Consider the following 16,527-nt stretch of genomic DNA (forward strand, 5'->3'; position numbering starts at 1 on the left):
ATGCGCAGGTTGTCTGGTTCCGTGTGTGCACCTCCATGCGCAGGTTGCCTGGTGCTGGCAGTCAGATGCAGTCTCATGCATGGTAGGTGTGCGCTGTATAAGTAGAGCTCCAGAGAGCCCCAGCCTACCTTTGGTTATAAAGAGAATCTTACCCTATAATCCAGCCTGGCCTTCGACCTCCTGCCCTTCTTTCCCCTAGCCACCCAAAGGCCAGAATTACTTAGGACCCATCATGCAGATTCATACTTTTTTTTTTTTTTTAATGTCACTATCCATCTAGGAGTTGGTGGCACATGTCATTAGTCCTCGCACTCAGGAGACAGAAACAGGCAGATCTTTATGAATCTGAGGCCAGCTAGGTCTACCTAACAATTTCCAGGCCAGCCAAGGCTACTTAGTGAAACCTCAACTCAAAAAAAGAAAAAAAGAAAACATCAGTAACCAAGTGAGAGTATAGCCCATTTTGATGTAACATTAAAGAGAATTAGGTAGGCCATAGTCAATTTGTGACAACAGTTTTGAGCCATGCATGTCTTTGTAGATCTTTTCAACTTGTAGAAATGATCTTGAATCATCTGCACAAAGATTTAAATGTGCTCATAAAACTTACCACTCCTGTTCTAATATTGTTAGAAATTAAATTGTCTAGACACTGGAATATGATGCTGAGTACAAGACCTCAAAAATTAACTACATGGAAAGTAAAATAATTCTTTTTCAGTTGAACATAGGTGTTTATTTTTCATACAGGAGAATTTAAAAATAAAATTGGGCTTAACAAGAGTGTACTTATATGTTTATCACTACAAAAGCAATGCATATTTCATAACCTTAACAACATAAAAATGTATTTAAATGTAAAATCTGGGTCCAGCAAGATGGCTTAGTGGATAAAGAGCATGGTCCAGAGTTCAGTTCCTAGCATACACATAAAGATGAAAGTAGAGCACTAACTCAACAAGGTTGTCCTCTGATCTCCTTATCTCTGTCATGTACATACCTGCAAATGCACACGTACACTTCATATACACATACAATAACAAATTTTTCTCAAGATCTATCACTTCTATCCTGTTATAACCTACTGTTAAAATAGTATTTATATACCCTTCCATTCTTAATTAATTTTTAAAATTTAAAGATTCATTATTCAGAGCAAAGAGGAAGCATATTAGATACAGTACATATTTGGGGGACAATTCCAAATTGACTCGGTTGAACTACTTATTAAATGTGGCTTTTCTGGTGGAGAAACTAAGAATTGATTGCTTACAGCCAGAAGGAAGTATAATGTTCATATTTGAATCACTCCAGAAATGTCATTGTCTAGATACTAACAGCTGCTTATGGCTATGCATACTCTTCAGTATTTTCTAACTATTTAAGGAGGTAGGAAAAAGGAAAATAAAACTTAGGATTTATTTTATAGGAAATTCCTTTAAGATTATTTCCTGGAATTTATTGAATCTTATTGTTGGGTGCCGCCTTTGAGGTCTTTACTGTTGGGTACAATGAGATTCTGTGCATATACACATGCTTGCATGCCATGTACTTGCCAGGATGAGTGAGAGTGTTGCTGCAGAGACAACTTTCAGACATCAGTTCTCAGCTTACTCCATGTTGAAAAGTGATATTTAGAAAGCAAAATTGAGTCTAGTACCATACCGCCATGACCGCACCCAATGCTCTCTGGCCTCAGAAGCTAGGCAGGGTTGGCCTTAGTATTTGGATAGGAGAATGTAAAATTGAAGACACTGTTTCTAAACAGGTATATCGAATTTAATTTGCTAATTATTTAGATGTTTGCTGAGAATTGGTACTTTAGTTTATCACTTGTTTGCTTATACTTTGCACCACTGTTTTATTTGAAAACCCAGGATAAGATAGGAAAATCATATAACCTGTATGCCAGCATCAAATATTTCATTGGAAGAACAATTCCAAGAAAGTCACACATGAGGGATAGTCAGTATATTCCAAGTCCAGAAAAAGCAACTTAACATCATCATTTCCATATTTTTAATTATTAAGTAATATGTAATTGACTGTCTTAAAATTAACATAAGCATTCTTAAATAAACTTATAGTTCCATAAAAGCATAATTTCAGCTTTCCTTTCCCCATGCTCTAGAAAACTAAAGAGGGGGAGGGCTGCCTAGGGATTCCTTGTTAATTCACTTCTTCTGGAAATTGCATTTTTGAAAGTCGAACCCCCACTCCCCCCCCCAAAAAAAAAAGTAATTAAAGTCATACCTTTGGGCTACTGAAGTCACACGTTTTTATTTGTAAATCTTAAGAAATCAATCATGATTATAATTTTTTTTTCATTGCCAGAGAACTGAAAGATAACCTTGGCAGTGATGATCCCGAAGGAGATATACCGGTCTTGTTGCAGGCCGTCCTGGCAAGGAGTCCTAATGTTTTCAGGGAGAAAAGCATGCAGAACAGATATGTACAAAGTGGTGAGGTTCTTTTTTATAGTGCATATTTATGAATCCTATATCAGAACTTGTTTTATACATGATTAAATTCAAGTGTCTTTAACTAGTTGGCTTGTCACTTACAAATGTCTGTTTATACTTTAAATCACACCAAGAGGAAGAAGGAAACTTAATACTTAATATCCTTGTGGTTTAATGTGGAATTAAACAAAACTTTGAGAGTTTATTTGTTTTGTTTTTTGAGTTATCTTGAAATGTATTTAAGTGAACTTTAGAAATTTTGCTTTTAGAAAATCAGAAAGTTCATAATCTTTCAGTAAATTGTTTTAAATTTAATTTTATGTGCATTAATGTTTTGCCAGCATGTATGTCTGTGAGAGTGTCAGATCCCCTGGAACTGGAGCTACAGACAGTTATGAGCTGCCATGTGGGTGCTGGGAACTGAACCCAGGTCCTCTGGAAGGGCAGCCAGTGCTCTTAACCTCTGAACCATCTCTCCAGCCTGAAATCTTTATGTAATAATGAAAATATATAAAAAAACTTTTGATCATGTGTTTTATACATATATGATTAAATATTTTATTAATGATGTTTATGCTTATCTATGGATTGACATAATACTCATTTTGCCTTACCAGTAAAAATTAGTTTATATTATTAGTAACTAAACTTTGATTTATTCTAAGTATTATAAGGGTGATAAAATTTAGTATCCATCACAGATACAATTGTTGTATCTAAGTGGTAGCTTCAAGCTAGAGAAGCATTGTCTTCTGGAATTTAACTGTTTAGTAAATCCAAATTGAACCTTGGCTCTTGGTATTAAAGTAGTTTAGGCAAGTCTCGAAGGCAGAAGTTAGCTGACTGGTTAACTGTATGTAAGAATATCATCAGAATCATTCTGATTTACTTTCAGCAATGCAATGCTCCATTCTGTTTGTTAGTGCTTTTTCTGTGTGAATATTAAATAATACTGCCTTTTATTTTGTTTGTATTTTTCTGTATGAATCCAATTTTCTTTTTTGTTTTATTTTGTCAAAGCAGTTGCATATTTCCTACCCATTCCTCACAACTCAGTTATTCTCCTCTTACCTCTCAGCAAATTAAAAGCAGGTAGGCAGAGTCAGGTTATGGGTGTACTAGAACCAGTCAACTGGAGTGCAGTTAGAAGACAGCGGTGGTGGAAGGAAGTAAAGCTACGCATTCTAAAAGCACTGTAGTTAAAAGAGAATATAAAATTGCCTGGTTAAAAAACAATAGGAAACAGGAGAAATGGCTCAGTAGTTAATTAAAACCTTGGGTGCCATGACTTTTTTTTTTATTATCATTATTTTATTATTATTCCATTTCTAAAAGATCTCACACACTCTTCTGGCCTCTGCAGATAGTTGCATTCAGGTGTACATAACCCCCACACAAAAACATATGCATAAACAATTTTTTAAATAATAATAAAACTTTAAAAGAAGGCCTAATAGAATTAATAAGATTAAGAGACTATATAATTTTGGATGAGTAAAATAATCTAAAGATAATAATACTAATTATAGTTTTCGTAATTTATATTTTTAATATGAATTTGATTAGTAAATCACTGTAATAAAGTTTTACAGCATTCACCTTAAAATATCTATTTTATGTTTAATTCTGCATAATTGTTAGTTAAAATGTATTTTTACTATATATTTCTATATATCCTGTCTTCTGAATAGATAAAGTAGAATTTTAAAAATAGGTTGTTAGTACTTGTCATTTTTCAAAGCGTTTTCCTAAGATAAGAATAAATTTTTATAAGTTACTTTTTATGGATTTGTGCTATGGGTATGTTCCTATGTGTGTGCATTTCACTGTGGTCACTCTGAAACTTTATTTTGAGACAGAATCTCTAACTGAACCTGATTCTCATCAGCTAGCCTAGGCTAGCTGGCTACTGAATTTCAGGGACTCACCTATCTCCACTCCCCTTTACCCACAGTGTGCTAGGGTTCTAAGTGTGTGGCCACAGCCAGCATTTTATGTGGATTCTGGGGTTCCAAATCAAGCCCTCATGTTTATACAGCAGAACAAGTACTTTACCAACTCTCATCCTTAAAAAGATAGCTTTTTGTTGCTAAATGTAAATGTGATTAACACGTGAAGAAACTGTTCTGATTTTATTTGCCCCTTTATTTAAATAGCCACCATTTTCAAACTAGTAATTTCAGCTTTGCCTCAGTGATGACTGTTAATTGAGAGGGAGAAAAATTCTAATTCCTGTCTTATGGTATTGCCTTCCCAATTCAAATAAAAAAGAAAAGGACAAACAGGAACAGTAATTATAGTCATTAAATTATTAAGTTATGGAATAAAACTACTTTGCACTGAGTTTTACATGGAAAGTACTGAGATTCACATTCTTCGTGATAGTCTTTGAAGTGATCTTGAGCCCTAATCTCATCCTGCTCTTGACTGTAGAACTATAATGCCTTCTGTAGTCTTATTGGCAAGTAAACATATATACCATCTCTTTGAGAATTTCTAATGGAAGGTCAGTAAAAAATGAAATTTAGTAATGTTAATTTATTGATTACAGTTCCCAGAAAGTCATATAAGAAAATTCAGGGTTAGTTGCAGAATTTTCTCTCTGATTTAATTAACTGAATTTTTCTGATACTTCTTTCTAACAGATGCCATGTTAGAGCAATGTCCAGGTTTAAAAGAAATAGAAGAAAAAGCTGTAGCTGGAGAGATAACTCTGTGGTTCACAGCACTTGCTGCTTTTTACATATGATCCATGTTTGTTTCCCAGTATCCATATAGTTGCGGACAAATGTCTAACTCCTATTCCAGGGAATCCAGTGTCCTGACCTCCATGGAGACCTGGCACACATGTGGTACACATATGTACAGGCAGACGAACAATCATACACGTAAATAAAATAAAAATAAACCTTAAAAAAAAGAAAATGAAAGCTATCGTTGTGTTTTCATTTACTCTTTTAATCCCTACTGAATAGCAAAAAGTTATTTTAGAAGGAGAAATAGGAAAATTATGCTTTATAAATAGAATTTTGGGTGGAAATTACAGGAACATAAACTTTGGACCGTAGGTAAATTAATAACAAAACTTTAAGTATGAAACAATTAACATTGTGAAATTAAGTTCCTAAGTACAAGAGAAGTATATTTTCAAAATGTTTCTATATAATAACAACAATAATAAACCAGTTAGAGGCCTATATTAAAAGAAAGTTTATAGTATTTTGACAATAGCTAGATGAACTGGTTTAAAAAAATCTTTTTTTAGTCTTAAGGCTAAATGATACCAGAATATGTACATAAGACTGAGAATGTAGCTCAGTGTTAAGGCACCAGCCTAGTGTGTATGGTTCTCTGTGTTCAATTCTAAGCTCTATAAAAATAGCTAGCGTCATCTTTTATTTCCAGTACTAGACTAGTGGCATTATAATTATGTTTTTATAAAATTGATGGTGCTTGAAATTTAGGTTTCCTAGTAGCCATATAGTACTTCTCAAAACAAATCTGTTTCTGGACGAAAGGAACTTTTAAACATTTTTAAAAGCATGAGTTGGCTTTTTGTTGTAAGAAGAAAATAATATTTAATTTTTTATCTTTTGCACAGGAATGATGATGTCTCAATATAAACTTTCTCAGAATTCCATGCACAGTAGTCCTGCATCTTCCAATTACCAACAAACCACTATCTCACATAGCCCCTCCAGGTAAATAGATACTTACATATATGCCATTTATTAAATATTATCTTCTCTGGTAAATGAATATGCTTCTGAGTATCAAGTATATACATTTAAATATTCATGAATTGTATATAAATAAGTACTTCCATGCCTAGTTATCCTATGAACGTTCACCTAAAAGTGTTTCTTGTGGTTTTACTACAATATACTAACTACAGGAGCTACCACATTAAAAATTGAATTTTACATGGAAAATGAGTTTGATAAAATAAATGATGTGTTTATAGTGGTAATGTAGCTCATTGACAGAGTGCTCACCTAACATGTATCAAGCCCTGGGTTTATTGGGTTAATTCCCAGCAGTACTACCACCAAAAAAAAAAAAAAAAAGGTAGCATGTTTGTAAGACTGATATAAATAACAGTATTTAGAAGACAGAGTTTAAGAGACATTGATTAGTATTCCTGAATAGAATATTTTTTATGTAGTTAACATAAGTGAATTTTTAATTATTTGATGTGACTCATGAGTATTAACAATAATTTATGTGTTATAGAGCTATTTTGCTGTTTTTCTATTTGTGTAAATTTTATAATATATAAATTGGAGTTTAAAGAATTTTGTCATGTTTAAATTTCAAGAAGTAGCCTGTTGATTTCTTTCCTGATATACTTCATTTGGGTTTTGGGTTTTAGCCGGTTTGTGCCACCACAGACAAGCTCTGGGAACAGATTTATGCCACAACAAAATAGCCCAGTGCCTAGTCCATATGCCCCACAGAGCCCTGCAGGATACATGCCATATTCCCATCCTTCAAGTTATACAACACATCCACAGATGCAGCAAGGTAAGAAAGTTGTTACCTAAATAATTGTAAATATTGGCTATACCTCCAAGCACGTTCATTTTAAAGATAATTTTTTAAGCATGGACTAAAATAATAATGTACACTTTGGCAAAAAAAAATTTAACTATGGCTTAAATTTTTTTTAAACACATTACATTTATATTTCTGATGATTTATCATTGGGGTAAATAGGGCATTGCCTTTGGGTCTTTGATTGGGTTATTACTATGTAGTTGTATTTTGTCATGAAATTATGGACTCTTTTAATTGAGTTTTTATAGTATTTTAATTAAGTATATATTATGAAAAACTTTTAGCTAGATATTTATTTTATAAATAAAGAAAATTAAAGGTTTGGATACAGAATTTGCTGAATTGGATTACTAATTTCAGTTTATTGCCAATTCTCAATAGCATATGCGTATATCATTTATCTTTTAAAGATTATAATGTTTCATGACTACCAAATAATACATTAGCAGTACAAATTTTTATACTCTTTAAGTATTTAAAGAGTAGAATTTCTTAAGGAAAAAAAAGGACAAATATCAGTGGTTTTGTTTCCCATAATTAATAACAAGTTTTAGTTTCTGTATATGTGAAGCTGATATTGGGCTGCCGTTATTCTTGTTATTATTATTTTTATGTACAAAGCCAAACTCAGTTTATTTGAAAACATTATCAAAACAGCAACTTCTAGTTTTCAAAACTAGATAACTAATATTATATTGAGGTTATTTTACACTAACTTGAAGAGAAACTTGGAGGCAAATTACATATTTGGAATAAGTACTGAATTTAATGTAAGTGCAGAACATACTTCATGTGTATAAATGTAGTCTTAACATTTGCTATGCATTAGTATAATCTTGCACACAAAGGTATTGAGAACATTTTAATACTAATTTTTTCCCTAGATCTATCTTTTTCTTTCTGTCTCTCTTTCTTTCTTTTTCTTTATTTATTTATTACAGTTTATTCAGTTGGTATCACAGCTGCAGCCCCCTCCCTTGTCTCCTCCTGTGCCCCTCCCCTTGTCCATGATAGAGGAGGTCCTCCTCTCCTTCTATCTGAACCTTGCCTAATCAGGTCTCATCTACTGGCTGCATTGTCTTCCTCTGAGGCCTGGTGAGGCTTCCCCGCCCCCACTAAGGGGAGGTGATCAAAGAGCCAGCGACTGAGTGCATGTCAGAGACAGTCCTTGCTTTGGGAACATTTTAAAAATAGTAAGTCAGGACAAAAACCCAAAGAGTACTTTTAACATATGAACAGCCATGTAGGTCTGTATATAGAAAAGTACATAATTTTGTGCTTGAAAATACTCATATGGTGTTGGGTGGTAGATCCCTCCCCCTTTTTGAGCAAAATAGATTTACTTTTCAAAGTGAATCAAAGGAAAAATATAGTCTAAGGCCCTGTTCAGTAATGGATCATTTCTTAGAATGCTTAGACACCAGAGGAACTTAAAAGGGTGGAGAGAAAAAAATCACTCAGGGGTTAGCATTTCCTAGGTATTACTCCAGCACAAAATACACTGTAAGTCAGCAGGACAGAAAAGAATTGGTGATAGGAAATTTTGGAGAATGAGAAAGCTAAGATTAAAAGCATTTTTTAACTTCGTATTAAAATTTTAATGCCAGGCACAGTAACGCACATCTGTAATTCCAGCACTCAGGGAGGCAGAGGCAGGCGGATAGCTGTAAGTTCATGGACAGCCTGGTCTACAAAGTGAGTCCAGGACAGCCAAGGCTACACAGAGAAACTCTGTCTCAAAACAAACAAATAAGCAAACAAAATAAAACAACAAAAATTAGCAATAGAGAAAAAAACTCATCATGCCCAATGAACGCCTTCATTCAGCACCATCCAAGAAAGATTTTTTTTTTTTTCATTCTTTTGGTTGATTTGTTGGTTGATTAGTTGAGGTTTTTTGTCTGTCTGTTTTTTCAAGACAAGGTTCTCTGTTTAGCTTGACTATCTTGGAACTCACTTTGTAGATCAGGCTGGCCTTGAACTCACAGAGATCCACCTGCCTCTACCTCCCAAGTGCTGGGAAAGAACTGTGTTCTACACTGCCTGGTGTTTAAGTAAGTACTCACTAGACTATTTTACTTCTAAAAAAGTTTCTAACATCATCTAACACATATCCTGTATTTTTTTCACCAGTTTTGTCATAATATGTCTCTAACATACATACATTCTTTTTCAAGATATAAACTAGTTTCTTAAATGTTATATATATATTTTTTTTTAACTCAATTTTTTTTCTCTTTGAGATAAGGTTTTAAAGTATAGATCAGGCTACCCTTGAATCCCTGATCTTCTTAGCATAGTATCTGCTACTGGAATTAATAAGTATGCATGACCTCACCAGCTCTCTCAGCTCTTAGTCTAAAACCAGTTCTGTACTTTTTTTTTTTCCTTCATTGTATTAATTTTGCTTTGTTTTCTGTGTGTGATACTGGCGGTTCAATGTATAGTGTCATGTGTACTAAGCAAACACTCTACCACTGAACTATTGTTCCAAACTTTTATTATTTTGAGACAGAATCTAATCTACCCAAACTGGCAGTAAACTTGTTCTGTTTCCAAAGCAAGCCTTGAACTTGCCTTCCTTCTTCCTGAGTACCTGGATTACAGGTCTATGTTACTAGGCTTCGTTCTAATTTATATGTGGTGGGAGGTAGCGATCTCTACTGATTTTGAAATATCTCATAGTCTAGACTTCACTGTTTTACCATAATATGGCTCAATTTGTTCTCATATTCCTTATATTTTTATTATCTGGAAATGTTTTAATGGATTTATTTGTTATTTGTATTTTTGCAAGAATATTCCATAAGTTATAAATACTTTGTCATGTATTACATCCAGAAGTACATAGGGCCCGGTTGTGCACATATTTGTAGTTTTTTGATGGCATCACCATCTGATGTGTTCACTGATCTAAATGTATTTTTTACTTTGTAATTACTAGATAATCTGTGCAGATACTACAAATGTCCTGTTTTCCAATATCTTGTAGCGATATTAACATCCTGTGATTCTGTTTTTAAGATTTTTTTTAATACTGGTTATTGGAATACTGTAATAGTTTTAATTTTCATTTCAAAGATGATACCTTAAAATCAGTATCTAAGAATGACTTATTTAATAAATAATCTTGGTTGATGTCTACTAATTTTTAAATGATAGCTGTATCCCTGCAACAAAAATCTTTAAATTGATAAACTGTACTTTTTTTTTTTTTTTTCTGAGACAAGATTTTTCTATGTAGCCTTGGCTGTCTTGAAACTCACTTTGTAGACCAGGCTGGCCTCAAACTCACAGAGATCCACCTGCCTCTGTCTCCCTGAGTACTAGAATTATAGGTATGTACCACCACACCTGGCTAACTGTACATTTTTAAATTATATAATAAAAGTACAAATTGATAGTTTTGAGAAAGAGAAAAACCAATGTCTGAGCAAAATGAACACCTAGATTTGAGAAAAGAGAAAAAGATTAACCTTAATTTTTATGAGAACAAAAATATAAATATTAACTTATGAACTAGATGAATAGGCTTTTTTATTAAATAACCAACAGACACAGAAAAGTTTAACAGCTATTAAAATAATGGTTAACTTGAAGTAACGAGTAGACAGATATAGTAAAAATTAAAATAAAATTTATATGGAGTTGATAAATCTTTTACATTCTAAATAAGAATAAAAGTTTATACAAGTTTTCTGGAGATCAATTTGCATAATTTATAAATTATTTACTTTGCTCAGTAGGTTAAAACTTCCATAAAGGGGGCTAAAAGATTAAAAAAAAATTTTTTTATCACATTTACAGAGCTTTTTTGGGTGGGGGTTGGTTTTTCAAGGCAGGGTGTCTCTTGTGTAGTTTTGGCTGTCCTGGACTTGCTTTGTAGAGCAGGCTGGCCTCTTAACTCACAGCAATGTGCCTGTCTCTGCCTCTTGAGTGCTGGAATTAAAGGCCTGCATTACCACATCCAGTAGACTTCGCTTTTTGGATAGGATAATTTTTGAAAGGAACATTGTATAGTGGAATCTAACCAGAATCAAATTTGTTGTACTATTAGAACAGCCATGGGAAAGTAATGCATGCTAAAGTGCAGTATGATAAAGTGTGTAGAAACATACTCATAAAGTAAATGAAAGCTTTATACATGTTTCAACGGGATAATATATAATTATATACTGTATAGTATATATAATAGTGTTTTATAATGGGGGAATGTTATTTGTTTAACTAATTGGGCTGAGACAGTTGGGAAAGGAAGCATAATTGGGTTATTTACCCACAATATACTTAAAATAAATTTTATTTTTATAAAACTTCAAAAAATATAGAAAACTTTTGTATGACTTCAGTAAGGAGGGAATATGAGTGACAATATACATGAAAGAATATTGCCTTTGCTACTAATTAAGAAATGTAAAATGACTATCAAAAATATTTTTCACCTCAGAGTAACAAAACTTGTAGGTAAGTAGATACCTATAAGCAGTGAGAATTTTCACGTATTACTGATTAATTAAGAGACTTAAGTAATTTGTGAAGTTATTTGGTAGCATTCAGAAAGATTTACAAATGTGTATAACTAGAAATCTTAATCACTTGTCTAAGTCTTTGAAGTTACCTATACATTTATAAAAAGACTCATGTATATGTCATAAGCAGTGATGCCCAATAGTTTAAATAACTTCCCATATAAAAATGAATAAATACATTTGTAGGTATACAGTAGAATATGTGTAATTGTTTAAAACAAATGCATTTAAGACCATACATAAGAAATGGAAAATCCAGAGCGTAATACCTAATTTAAAAAGAAGTTATATGCCTAGCATTCATGAAGCCCTGGATTCTGTCCTTAGCACTGTATAAGACTAGGTGACTCAGGCTTGTTATCCCAGGAGTTAGGAGGTATAAGAAGGAATATCAGAAGCTCAGAGAAATTCTCAGCAGGTTTGAGGCCATCCTGAGTCACATGAGGCCCTGTTTGAAAGATGAAAAACAAGTTATAAATGGACTTATACACAGATCATTTAGAACAGTATAGTCAAAACAGTATTTATGCCTGCCTTTACACATGGTACAGTTCTTTTAAAAATGGGTCTGAATGACAGCTGTCACAGTATTAAGATTTGTAGTCAGTGTTTGTGGTTGTTTTGGTTTGGTTTTGATTTGTTGACTCAGGCTCTTAAGTAGCTCATGCTGGCTTCAAACTTGCTATGTAGTCAAGGATCAATATGTAAGTGTTCATTATATCTTTTATAACTTCTCTGTGTTTAAAATATTCTTGTAACTTTTTTCTAAGAATTTATCTAGTTAATTTTTATATTTTAAAATTTATTTTATTCCAGCATCGGTATCAAGTCCTATTGTTGCCGGTGGCTTGAGAAACATCCATGATAACAAAGTTTCTGGTCCATTATCTGGCAACTCAGCTAATCATCATGCTGATAACCCTAGACATGGCTCAAGTGACGACTATCTACACATGGTGCACAGGCTAAGTAGCGATGTATGTAATGTGTCAGTTACAAATGTGGTAATGGTTGATGTCTGTCTTGTAGCCCAGCATTTTCATAGCACAGGTGAAGGATATCTACTCTACATTGAGAATTAGACTAGATTCTGAGAATCTAGGTATGAACACCGTGGCTCCTGTTCTCATAAGGCTTAATCCATAGAGTGAGATTAAATTTCAGTTTTAATGGTACTTATGCAAACTTTTATTTGTTAGTAGCAAACTTTTATTTGTTAGTATTTGGCTTTTTTTTCCCCTAAGATATGCTTAGACTTCTTCCTTTCTTCATAGTTAATATTTTATCATTAAAATAGTTTACATATAGAAAATTTTTATTGTGAATATCACTGCACTTTTATGTAAATTGTCTATATCCAAAGATGACAGCAATGACAGTGGGCTCAGCTCTCAAGACATTTACAGCCTCATAGCGTGCTCTTCACATCTCCTTTTATAGAAGCCAAACCAAAATGGAGCATACTCGTAGTGTCAGTTTGCTTTATTCATTGCCGTGTATATATTGATTCTTTTGGATATAATTTCAATTCTTCTAAGATATACCATGAAGAAATCAGGAAAGTGCAGAATTATACTGTTGAGTTTAATTTGTATCTCTTATTAGTTTTCTTTAAGACTTCAATAAAGCATCTCCTAGTAGTCAAGGTAGAAATTTTATGTTTTATTGTTAGGATGGAGATTCTTCAACAATGAGGAATGCTGCATCTTTTCCCTTGAGATCGCCGCAGCCAGTGTGTTCCCCTGCTGGAAGTGATGGAACTCCTAAAGGTATTTTTATAACTAGAATTTCTTCTGTGTATTTCATATATTGAACTAAACAGTTTTGCTACTGCTTTTTTTCATTGACATTTTTTTTTCAATATTAATGAATCTCTACAGGCTCGTTTTTCTTTTCTCCTTTTTCAAGATTTCTATCATTAGAAATCAGTGTCCTCTTTTTGACCTTTAATTCCCAACACTTTGGAGGCAGAGACAGGTGGATCTCTGAGTTCCAGGCCAGCCCAGGCTACATGGTGAGACCACATCTTTAGAAAAAGGCAGTAAGTTGCAAGATAGTTAACAATGTATCATTTCCTTGTGAATTTCTTTTTTTTAATTTATTTATTTTTTTATTAATTACAGTTTATTCACTTTGTATTCCAGCTGTAGCCCCCTCCCTCATCCATCTCCTTCCATGCCCCTCCCCAAGTCCACTGAGAGGGGAGGTCCTCCTCCCCTCTGATCCTAGCCTATCTGGTCTCATCAGGCCTGGATGCCGTCCGTGTTCCCTTTACTGGGAAACCCACTTGGATACTGAGCTGCCATAGGCTAAATCTGTGCAGAGGTTCTAGGTAATATCTATGAATGGTCCTTAGTTGGAGTACCAGTCTCAGAAAAGACCCCAGGGCCCAGATTTCTTGTTTCTGTTGTTCTCCTTGTGGAGCTCCTATCCACTCCAGGTCTTTCTAACTCCCCTACTTTCATGAGATTCCCTACATTCTACCCAAAGTTTGGCTATGAGTCTCAGCATCTGCTAGTGCTGTTCTGCCCCATATGGTAAAGTACTTTGTATTTGCAGTTAATGTTTCAACTCAGAGGCATTCTTTATAAAGCAGAGGCTGAACCTATCTCTTCAGGATTTTTCACCAGATGTTTTAGTAGATTCTTTACAGAAAAGAAAAGAAAATGAAATTAGGCAAGAGTGATTAAAAAAGACCAGAGTAAGGGCTGGAGAGATGTCTCAGAGCTTAAGAGCACTAGTTGTTCTTCCAAAGGTTCAGAGTTCAATTCCCAGCAACCATATGGTAGCTCATAACCGTATATAATGAGATCTGGTGGTCCCTTCCAGTGTGTATGCATACATACAGACAGAATATTTTATAAGTAATAAAAAATAAATCTAAAAAAAAAAACATTGAGAAAGCAGCAGCATTGTATGGTATTGTAGTTCAATAAATGTATACGTTTTGAGCGGTTTAAAAGCCCAGCTATTGAAAAAGAAGACAACTTTCAGGTTAACTATTTATAGATTAGTCATCACAGATATTCATCATTCAAATTTTGTCAAGGTAAGAAGTTACTTATGACTTACAGGAAGGGATAACAAAGTATATAGGGATAACTGTAATAGTTAATCTAAATAACCAGTCCACTTTTCTTCTGACACTTAAGGGAAGATAAATGGTGGGTAGATAGATAAACAGTAAAAAACTTTAAATTGAAATAACATAAACAAAAGCATAAATACATTAAACATCAGTTTCTCTGTGTAGCCTTGGCTGTCTTGAACTCACTTTGTAAATCAGGCTGGTCTCGAACTCACTGAGATCCACCTATGAGTTCCAGCCAGAGTAGTCTCATGTGAATCCTGGGATTACAGGTGTGTGCCATTGTGCCTGGCTTAAATTGTTTATAAAAAGTTCATAGCTTTCTCAAAAGTCTATATAATTTGCCACATAAACTCTAAGTAGAAAAGCATAGTACCATGTAAAAATTCAGACAGAAAAATCTGATCCCTAGCTTTTTTGCTTGCTAGCTACTTAACTTTATAAAAAATTCTTAGCTTTCTTTTTAGCAGATTGTGAAAATAATGCTCAAGATAAATGAATTAATCAAGCATGGCGGTACACACATGTAATTCCAGCATTAGAAAGCTGACAGAAATATCAGGAGTTCTAAGTCATTGTTGGTTTTCCAGCAAATTCAGGGCCAGCCAGGGTAGCGTGAGTCTTTGTCTCAAAAATTAAATGATGTGTTACATAAAATATTTTATAGAGTTCAAGATACAGTTTCAAAATAACTTGGATTGGGTGATTTCTTAGTATTTGATTCAAGTTAACTGTGTTATCACTTAATATTTTTATTATATTAAAATAAAATGTGTGAAGTGGCACAGCTGTTCATTTCTGCTGAATTGTTTGTTTTACTAGGATCAAGACCACCTTTGATTCTACAATCTCAGTCTTTACCTTGTTCGTCACCCCGAGATGTTCCTCCGGATATCTTGCTAGATTCTCCAGAGAGAAAACAAAAAAAGCAAAAGAAAATGAAATTAGGCAAGGATGAAAAAGACCAGAATGAGAAAGCTGCAATGTATGATATAATTAGTTCTCCAACCAAGGACTCTACTAAACTTACGTTAAGACTTTCTCGTGTAAGATCTTCAGATATGGACCAGCAAGAGGATATGCTATCTGGTATGGAAAATAGCAATGTTTCAGAAAATGATATTCCTTTTAATGTGCAGTATCCAGGACAGACTTCAAAAACACCCATTACTCCACAGGACGTAAACCGCCCACTAAATGCTGCTCAGTGTTTGTCGCAGCAAGAACAAACAGCATTCCTTCCAGCAAATCAAGTGCCTGTTTTACAACAGAACACTTCAGTTGCTACAAAACCACCACAGACTTCTGTAGTACAGAATCAGCAACAGGTATCACAACAGGGGCAGATATATGACGAGGTGGAATTGGACGCATTGGCTGAAATTGAACGGATAGAGAGAGAATCAGCCATTGAAAGGGAGCGCTTCTCAAAGGAAGTTCAAGATAAAGGTAAGGAATCTCTTTACTACTTAAGCATCAGGGCATGTGTGTGATTAACCCTTACATCTTTTGTCATGGATTCTGTTCATTATCTGAAGCAACTCTTATCAGATTTGATAATTCTGTACCACATATTACCAATTTTAAACTATAACTTTATTTGTACTTTCCTACTAAAATAAGTATTACCATTCATTATTGCACTCATTTTCTCTTAAGTTACCCTGACAGAATTACACACTATAATTTTTTTTTCTGCCAAAACAAGGTTCATTACCATTTAATTATGCCAAAGCAGGTACAAACCAGTTGTGATAGTTGATACTTGTAATTTCAGTATTTGGGAGTACAAAGTGAGACTAACAACAATAAAATAATAATACAAGGGGTTTGTCTTAGTAGAACTTATATGTATGTTTATTAAACAATTACATAGTTTGGTTTAAAATTA

General features: G+C 33.8%; 1 protein-coding gene across 2 annotated transcripts in view; it reads left to right on the forward strand.

The window, feature by feature from the left end:
- Nipbl (NIPBL cohesin loading factor) overlaps positions 1 to 16,527 on the forward strand; it is a 167,599-nt gene that overhangs the window by 73,533 nt on the left and 77,539 nt on the right. For both annotated transcript variants that reach the window (XM_055601037.1, XM_055601038.1), the window contains exons 4-9: positions 2,335 to 2,462; positions 6,064 to 6,163; positions 6,835 to 6,986; positions 12,365 to 12,525; positions 13,221 to 13,317; positions 15,459 to 16,085. In XM_055601037.1, the coding sequence (XP_055457012.1) occupies positions 2,335 to 2,462; positions 6,064 to 6,163; positions 6,835 to 6,986; positions 12,365 to 12,525; positions 13,221 to 13,317; positions 15,459 to 16,085 (1,265 nt within the window). The remainder of the gene's footprint in view (positions 1 to 2,334; positions 2,463 to 6,063; positions 6,164 to 6,834; positions 6,987 to 12,364; positions 12,526 to 13,220; positions 13,318 to 15,458; positions 16,086 to 16,527) is intronic.

This window comes from Psammomys obesus, unplaced genomic scaffold, assembly GCF_907164565.1.
Source record: "Psammomys obesus unplaced genomic scaffold, mPsaObe1.curated_primary_1811, whole genome shotgun sequence".
In the NCBI taxonomy this organism is placed as follows: Eukaryota; Metazoa; Chordata; class Mammalia; order Rodentia; family Muridae; genus Psammomys; species Psammomys obesus.